General features: G+C 36.3%; 1 protein-coding gene across 2 annotated transcripts in view; it reads right to left on the bottom strand.

Annotated features, from left to right (window-relative positions):
• LOC106873920 (unconventional myosin-X) overlaps positions 1–9,926 on the bottom strand; it is a 545,087-nt gene that overhangs the window by 359,503 nt on the left and 175,658 nt on the right. For both annotated transcript variants that reach the window (XM_052971791.1, XM_052971792.1), the window contains exon 14: positions 8,170–8,325. In XM_052971791.1, the coding sequence (XP_052827751.1) occupies positions 8,170–8,325 (156 nt within the window). The remainder of the gene's footprint in view (positions 1–8,169; positions 8,326–9,926) is intronic.

The following is a 9,926-nucleotide window of genomic DNA, read 5'->3' as shown; positions in this document are numbered from 1 at the left end:
ATATATATATATATATATATATATTATGGAGTCACAATGACCCAGTGGTTAAGGCAGTGGACTCACTGTCATAGGATCGTGGTTTCAATTCTCAGACCAGGCATTGTGAGTGTTCACTCAGCAAAAACACTTAAAGCTCATGGAACTTTAGGTGTTTTTGCTCAATAAACACGCACAACGCCCAGTCTGGGAATCAAAACCACGATCCTATGACTGCAAGTCCGCTGTCCTAACCACTGGGCCATTGCACCTCCATATGTATTATATATATACATACAGTACAGAGAGTGAGAGAGAGATACATATATTCACACACACACACAACAGCTTCTTTGCAGTCCCCATCTAAGAAATCCTGCTCACAAAGTATGTCAACTAAGGACTATCATCTACAGCGAAAGACATTTGTCCAAGGTGCTTTCAGATAGGAATGAACCCACAGCACATGGTTGTGAAACAAACTTATTAACCACAGAGCCATCTACTTGCAAAAGAATGTATATGTTTGTTAAGGTGTATCAGCTTGTACATAGTGTTGCTCGTGTATGAGAGAATGTGTGCATGAAATTCTGCTACAATGTATCTGCTACAGTGTGTATGTATGTATGCATGTATGTTTGTCTGCTAGTGTGTGTGTGTGTTCATACATACATACATATTAAGTTGAATGTGAGTCGAGTAATCGCTCTATGTGTATGTCTGTCCAAAGCAATAATAAATACCTCTGTCTTAATGTGTATGTGTATGTGTCTGAAAAAGGTATGCGTATGTCTGTCCAAAACAATAATAAATGCCTGTCTTAATGTGTATGTGTATGTGTTTGAAAAAGGTATGTGTATGTGGAAGCGTGATATAGGGAACGTGTTGTATACACTCCACTAAAAATTAATGTGTGAGTGTGCATGTGAGTGAGTATGTGTGTATATGCGTGTGTGTGTGTGTGTGTGTGTGTGTGTGTGTGTGTGCGCGTACATCAAGAGCAGCACTAATAAATGTCTCCACTCAGATGAGTTTGTGTGTAGGTGTTTGTGTATGTGTATGTGTGTATGTTGTTATTCTCTATGTGAGTGGATGTAAGAGCCATCTACTTTTCTCTCTCTCACTTTCTCTCTCTCTCTCTCTCTCTCTCTCTCTCTCTCTCTCTCTCCTTATTCCACAGCCTCCTCTGCCACCCACTGTAGTGGTGTATTCACCACCAGCACTAATTAAACACATAACCAATGCACTAAGATGTGAAAAACAAACAATGGCAGCAAAACCTCTTTAATTGGAAACTGTGATGGAAAACAATGAAGGGATCCATGCTGAGAGTTGATTGTAGAAATAATAATTAATTGATCCTGATGAACTATTGTTGCTGTTGCTACAAGCTGTGATGGTCTTGGTGGTGGTGGTCCTGGTGGTGGAGGTGGTAGTGGAAGTGGTGGTGGAAGTGGTGGTGGAGGTGGTGGTGGTGGAGGTGATAGTGGTGAGGGTGATAGTGCGGTAGTGGTTGTAGTGATGGCAATGGTGGTGGTCTTTGGTGGTGTTGGTAGCCATAATACCATTCAGTGGTGGTGGTGGTGGTGGTGGTGATGATAGTGTTGGTAGTAGTTGTGGTGATGGTATTGTTGCTGTAACAGCTACGTTTATTGTTGCTGTTGTTGTCAGTGTTGTAATAGCCGTGGTACAATGTGCTTAGTTGTTAATAATAGTGATGATGCTGTTGTTGTTGTTGTTGAAGCTGAGGTTATCTGTTCCAGTTTTTAATCCAATAAGATTTCAACAAAGTATGTACCAGTAATATACTGTACATCAATTAAACTGACAACACAACCCCCACTCTTCATTAATTAGTTTTCTCATTCAGAAATCACCTTATTTGGCTTTCGAAAGTCGTTATTTCATGCAATTACTTCTGCTGTTGCTGTAGTTGCCTGCTTCACTGTTCTTTAATCACACAGTATATTATCATCATCATCATCATTATTATTATTATTATTATTATTATATATTTGTATATTTATCTAATGCAACAAATTTAGTAAACAGCTTTGATATACTTTTGTTTTGCCACCAGATTAACAAAATCAAAGGACTATTCAAGACATGCTAACAATTTGATTTCTACTGAGGCATTCAAGTTAATAAGAGAGAAAATTGTATTTCAAGTTCAGTTTCCATGCTTATTAATCACATCACATCCACAACAAAACAACTAAGAAACAACACAAATTATAAAACAAAACAAGAAAACTTCGACTACATTATCTGATTAATAAGAATAATGAAATTAGATTTTTTTCCTTTTCTTCAAACATTTTTTAGTTTGTTTTGTAGTTTTAAATGAATAACAGGATTGGTATTTTATAATAAATTCCAGATAATCCTCATAACTTGCTTCAGGAAGCATGTCAAATAACAGACTTCAAAAAAGTAATTATTACATTATTCGTACTGGAAGTTCAGCAGAGATAGCTGTTGGCTAAACAGGTTGTTAGATGAAATTCTGGGAGAAATAGGTTCAAAAACTTAGTTCACAGCTGAGCTTTCTCTTAAATCACTGTACCACGACAAGAGAAATTTAACAACTGTATCATCACTGACATTACGATCATTGTCACCATGTTCATCGTAACTTTATTTTCCACAGCCATATTAGGGCCATCTCATAAAACATTGCATTACTAAACACCGTGCTACTAAAAACTGTGCTACTAAACATTGTCTTATGAAATACAGCCATATTGAACACTGTCTCATTAGATTATTATTATTATTGTTTTACTTCTCAGAGCACTCAATCTTGTTTGCTCTGGTAGATTCTGTTAGAGCAGACAGCAGCCTGCTATCAAAGGTCTCACGGGATCTCTTACCACACATTAGAAGCTTTGGTACTTGGATGTTAATTATTGTGGGAGACATCCAACATCCAAATACCAATCTCAAAATCCTAGCTGTCCAGTGCAGTTTTTTGGGCTTGCTCTGCTCTCATGTCAATTCCAATGTCTCTGACATTTCTCAAACTTGGTTGTTAGTGCTCCGAGTGCCCCTAAAACTACTGGAATGACAGACACTCTCCTAATAGTCTATATTCATGCAATTTCATCTTTTAATAGTCAGTACTTTTTCCACATTCTTGCAATTTATCATCATCATCATTATTATTATTATTATTATTATTATTATTATTATTATTATTATTATTATTATTATTATTATTATTATTATTATTATTATTATTATTATTATAATAAGGTGGCGAGCTGGCAGAAACATTAACATGCCAAGCAATGCTTAGCAGCATTTTGTTCAGCTTTATATTCTGAGTTCAAATTACACTGAGGTCAACTTTGCCTTTTGTCCTTTAAGAGTCAATAAAATAAATACCAGTTCAACACTGGGGTTGATTTAATCAATTTATCCCCTCTCTGAAATTGTTGGCCTTGTGTCAAAATTTGAAATCATTATTATTATTATTATTATTATTATTATCATTATTATTGAGAGAGCAGTGCATGCCATCAAAGTGACACTGGGGTACAGTTATACGAAGTCCAATATACCCATCATTACTACCTGTCTAATAAGGATACACCAGGCACATGCATCGCAAACATATGTGCATGACATGGTGATCTTATATCAAGATAAACAGTGCATGACCTTGCAGGTAGGACCCAGTTAGAATTTTCTTCAGAGTTGAGTAGCCCATCCCACTCAAAATCCCTCTGAGTAAGGTTTGTTTAAGGATGATGAATGAAACACCCATGTTTCCAGTGTGAATTATTCAAACCCCAAAGAAATCTTCTCAATACATGGCTATGATGATCCCCTACTACTTCTGCTCGTGATCAGAAATGCACATATTGTCAGCCACCAAAAGACATGCTCAACCGGTTATGGTCAAACAACTGACAAGCAAATCTGTGGTATTAAGCAGAATATTTGCTGTAGCCCATCTTTTATACCAAGACAAAACAATGTACATGATAACACTTCTAATCTGCAATTCTGTTCTGGTTGTAGGAGACAGCACTCCTGTTGGTGCAGCTTCACCAGGCAGGGCAGCAACCTTTAATGCCTGAGTTAGTACAGACTACCAGATATGAGAAGGAGTCACTGGGAGAAATGGAGTAGGAAAGAGCAACGACAACAGTTATCTACTGCTGAAGACCTGTGCAACACATGACCTGTTGATCACCAACACATTGTTTCATTTGCCCAACCACAAAAATACATCTTGGATGCATCCATGCAGGATGCCAATGTTTGCTTCCTGGATGCATCCATGCAGCAAACATTGGTATCCAATTGACTATGTCATAGACAGGAGGCAGGAGATGAGAGATGTCGCATCAGACCAACCTTAATAAAGCACTTCATTAAAAACAACATTATTAAACACTGCCATATTTAATACACCTATGTGTGTTGCAGTTACTCTTGCAACAGCTGTTAATGTTGTTTATGCTGTAACAATCATGTTTGTTGTTAGTGTTATAAAAGTTTATGTCATATATTCCTTGTTTCAATAAAATATGTACCAGTAATATACTGTTCATCAATTAACTGACAACTCAACCTCTCTCTTCCTTAATTAGTTTTCTCATTCAGAAATCACCTTATTTGGCTTTCAAAAGTCGTTATTTCATGCAATTATTTCTGCAGCTGTTGTTGTTGTTGTTGTTGTTGTTGCCTACCTGGCTGTTCTTTAATCACTTGGTTTATCATCATCATCAATATCATTATTATTGTTATTATATATTTGTATATTTATCTAATGCAACAAATTTAGTAGACAGCTTTGATATATTTTTCGTTTTGCCACCAGATTAACCAAGTCAAAGGACTATTCAAGACATGCTAACAATTTGATTTCTACTGAGGCATTCAAGTAAATAAGAGAGAAAATTGTATTTCAAGTTCAGTTTCCATGCTTATTAATCACATCACATCCACAACAAACAACTAAGAAACAACCTTATAAATTAAGCATAAAATATAACAAGAAAACTTAAACTACATTATCTGATTAAAAAGAATAATGAAATTAGATTTTTATCCTTTTCCTTCAAACATTTTTTAATTTGTTTGTAATTTTAAATGAATAGAAATGATGTTTCATAATAATTTCTAAATGATCCTCTTAACCTCCTTCAGGAAACTTGTCAGGATAACGGGCTTCAAAACAGCAATTATTGCATTATTCATAATTGAAGTTCAGTAGAGATAGCTGTTGGCTAAAGAGGTTCTTAGATGAAGTTTTGGGATAAAAAAACATTCGCAGCTGAGCTTTCTTTTAACACTTTGCCTACCAAGTTCATTTTGCAATATATTTTCTTTTGTAGCAGCAGTCTTGTTTTGTAATAAATCATGCATTCAACAAGGCACATGCATGACTGTGTAACAAGAAGCTTGCTTCCCAACCGCATGGTTCTGGGTTCAGTCTCACAGAGTGACAACTTGGGCAAGCATCATCTACTATAGAATCAGGCCTTGTAAGTAGATTTAGTAGACAGAAACTAAAAGAAGCACATCATTATATATATATATATATATATATTTATATCTGTGTGTGTGTGTGTGCATGTCTTTGTATCTGTGTTTCTCCCCACCACTGCTTGGCAACTGGTGTTGGTGTGTTTACATCCCCATAGCTTAGCAGTTTGGCAAAGTGGACTGATAGAATATGCACCAGGTTTTAAAAGCAATAATAAGTACTGGAGTTGATCCATTTGATTAAGAATTCTTTTGAGGCAGAGCCCCAGCATGGCCGCAGTCTAATGACTGAAACAAGTAATGAAAACAAAACGGAAATTATATATGTTCTAGTTCAGTATATATACAACCACACTGATTTCTAGCATGGTGGCAAGATTCCTAAAAGATAAACGTTACAGTGTAATAAATAGAAAGATGGACAGAGGATGAGTTCATGGTGGAGGTGAAGGTGATGTATGTTGATAGAATTATATGGCAAGGGTGGGGTAACATCTGCTCATAGATGCATGTAATAGTGTTAACTTAGTGACTTCAACTATTTTATTAGTTGAAAAAGACACTTGTACGATTGCCAACAAAAAATTCTTTATAGAAGCAGCCAATACAATGACTCTCAGAATGTTAGTATTTCTTTATATAAGCAAAAAGTTGACTTATTTACAAAAGGAGTGTCCTGCTTGAGTTTAGCCCTGTGCCGCTGGACTGGCTCCTGTGCAGGTGGCACGTAAAAAACACCATTTTGAGTGTGGCCGTTGCCAGTGCTGCCTGACTGGCCTTTGTGCAGGTGGCATGTAAAAGCACCCACAACACTCTCAGAGTGGTTGGCATTAGGAAGGGCATCCAGCTGTAGAAACTCTGCCAGATCAGATTGGAGCCTGGTGCAGCCATCCAGTTCACCAGTCCTCAGTCAAATCGTCCAACCCATGCTAGCATGGAAAGCGGACGTTAAACGAAAATGATGATGATGATGTCTACAATGATTCAGCCAATCTAGAATTGAAGACATTTTGGTTGTAACCCTCACATCTTTACTGGGACAAGACAGTGTGTAGGGAACACATCACCCATACATCTACCTTTTTTTTTTTTAAATGGTTGGTTGTGATTTTAGTGAGATTTGACTGTTATTGCTAGCAAGTAAGGTGAGTACATAGAGGATCCTTCGTCTTCATTAACAAAGGCAATTGAAGAATATGGTAAGAGGCAAAGCTCTAACATAAGTGTGGAATCAACTAGAAGATTCTTCGATAATGCAATTGGATTTTGCTGAGGTGTTGTTTATTGAAGTAGTAGTAGTAGTAGCAGCAGCAGCAGTAGGAGGAAAAGAGGACAAAAAGAAAGAAATGAAGGAAGTCATAGATGTAAATGAAGAGGGAAAAAAAAGAAGAGAAAAAGAAAACAAAGAGAACAAATGGATAAAGAACTTATTAAAAAATGTTTAAAGTTGGTAAGAAGAATGTGAAAGGACTTAAAGAGACTATTGAGGATAATGGTAATGGAAGCAATTATTATCCACAATAATTGGATTATAAAATAAAGTTTAGTTGGTTGGATTATAAAATATACCAATCTCTGCAGAGTTCTTCAAATGATTTGTTATTAAAGTGTAAATAGCATTACATAAAGTATTGCAGGAGGTATATGATATTGTCTATCATGTGTGAAGCATCAAACAGATTAATATTCCAGACAAATCACCGAAATAACTACATTTCAAACAGTAGAATTTTTAGTAAATATTTTACTTTCACCGTTTATATGTGTCTCTTAACTTTTTTCTTCTTTTTTTTTTTTAAATTTATTTAATGCAGCACATCTTTCAATATCTGATCAAAATTTAGCAAACACAAGAAATTATGTGATGCCAAACCGACAGGATGGTCACAATTAGAACCACCATTAAGCTGATCTTGGCTAAACTACTACTACTGCTGCTGCTGTGTCAACAACCACTACTACTACAACTCCTACTACTGTCCCCTAACCAACCTTGCCCAGTATCATTTCTCTCTTTCTTGATTCTTTCTTACTAATCCTTTTAGATCCAATCCAAATCTAGCCACCACCACAAATTTTGCAATGGAATTCTCTGATACTGTTGCCCCCTGCTCAAATATACTCAACTGACTAGAAATATCGGTTAAATCTCCCTGAAATCCTATTCTGTCATCATGAGACAAGGAGAACACATTGGACAATATAGCCATCATCATTTTCACCACCATCGTCGTCATCATCATCATCATCATTTAATGTCTGTTTCCCATGCTAACATGGGTTGGACACTTTGACAGAAACTGGCCAGCCGTAGAACCACACCAGGCTCCAATTGTCTGTTTTGACATGATTTCTATGGCTGGATGTTCTTCTTAATGCTAACCATTTCACAGAGTGCACGGGATGCTTTAAACATAACACCAACATGGGTACTTTATATGTGGTACCAGCATGGTAGCTTTATACATGGCACCAATATAATGTAGTCATAGCTATACAAAACCACTAGGTGGCTACAGCAGCTATTTCGGTAATCATAATTCTGATGTTGAATCACAGAGCTGACTCAGGGTCAAACAAGAACATATAGTTTGCATTATAGAGATTTTTTTTTTTTTTTTTTTTTTGTTGCAGAAATTTTTTGTTGCAGAAATTTTTAAAAGAAAATGTAAAAGAAATGCTATTTACCATTGTTTTGCCAGCTTGCCATTCTGTTTTTGGTAAGGTCAATCCTGTCATGATTTTGATAACATGGGCTCGATCATCCAATGAAGGATCTTTGTCTTCAAGAAGGCAGGAATATTGGGCAAGAAATTTTTCAAGAGGAACATGGATAGGATATCCCTAAATAAAAGACAAACAAAATATCGATGAACTTTCATTATAAGATACATTTATTACTTCTTCAAAATATACAGTTGGTTCTCTATTAGAGAAACAAACTTAATAAATGCCTTCACTTCCCATTTGCATGTTTTATTAAGACACTGCTTCAGCAGATATTCTCAGACTGACACAGAATTCTTCATTAAAAGAACACATAGAACTAAATGGTTACCTGACAGTTTGAGTAGAGAGTTATTCAGGTCTTCATTAAACTGAATCACCTGTGCAGGTGTTCAATCAAATGAATTCCCTGTTCAGGTGTTCAATCAACTGAATCACTTCTTCAGGTGTTCAGTCAACTGAATCACCTGTTCAGGTGTTCAATCAACTGAATTCCCTGTCCAGGTATTCACTCAAGTAAATCACCTGTTCAGATGTTCAATCAAATGAATCACTTGTTCAGCTGTTCAGTGAAGTAAATCAACTGTTCAAGTGTTCAATCAACTGAATTACCGATTCAGGTGTTCAGTTAACTGAATCACCTGAACAGGTGTTCAGTCAAATGACTCACTTGTTCATCAAATTAGTTGCATATAAGTGGTTGAGTATTACACAGACAGAATCACTGGTACCCTGTGTATGACAAGGTTATAACCTTTCAGTTCCTAGCACAATCCGACAGGCTTCTTCAAAGTTTCTATTTCACCAAGTTCACTCACAAGGCTCTGCTCAACAAGAGACTGGAGTGAAAAGAAAACACTTGCCTAAGATATCCCATGATGGGATTCAACCCAGGAAACATAAAGCTTACATATACACACCCACACATACATACATACATACACACAAACATACATCACTACATAGTTAACATCTAAATTCTACTGAATAAACCTTATTTGGGGGTTGAAAACTGGTTCTTTCTTCATTTCATTTTATCTAGTTTCAGCTCCTGAGCTGTGGCCATACTGGGGCACCGCTATTAGTGAGAAATTTTTTAAAATAAAATCACATCATGCACACACACACACACCCACACACACACATTAAGTTAGTCTCTCTCTATCTTTCTGTCTCTCTCCTTCTTTCACTTTCTCTCTCTCTTTCTTCCTCTTTCTCACTCTCCCTCTCTCTCTCTCACACACAATTCATATTTAAATTTTTTTCTTTTCTTTTCTGGCACTAACTTCTAACCAAAATGTTGTAAATATCAATACCAACACTATCCCCTCCACCAACGCCATGACTATTTTATCACTTCCATTTACATTACCCTTCTCCTATTCCTCCTCCTCATCATCATCACTACTACCCTATTATTATCATTGTTATTGTCCTCACAACAGTCATTCTCATCATCATCATTATTAACATCACCATCATCATCACCATCATAAAAGCAGATTTCTGTAAATGTTGGTTGCATGATCCTTCAAAAATTCTTCCTCTGTTCTCTATAAGCAGACATTTGCTCATCTCACTAACAATGGCTCGAGATTGTTCCTGTTGCACTCAATACAACCACAACAGCAAATGCAAGACACTAAAACCACTGACTTTATGCAAAAAACTTCATTCTAAAGAAAATAATTTTCTAAGCTGTAAATCCCCCCCCCCCC

Source organism: Octopus bimaculoides, chromosome 11 (genome assembly GCF_001194135.2).
Source record: "Octopus bimaculoides isolate UCB-OBI-ISO-001 chromosome 11, ASM119413v2, whole genome shotgun sequence".
NCBI classification, from domain to species: domain Eukaryota; kingdom Metazoa; phylum Mollusca; class Cephalopoda; order Octopoda; family Octopodidae; genus Octopus; species Octopus bimaculoides.
The sequence above is the reverse complement of the archived record's forward strand: the minus strand, read 5'-3'. Positions and strand labels throughout refer to the sequence as shown.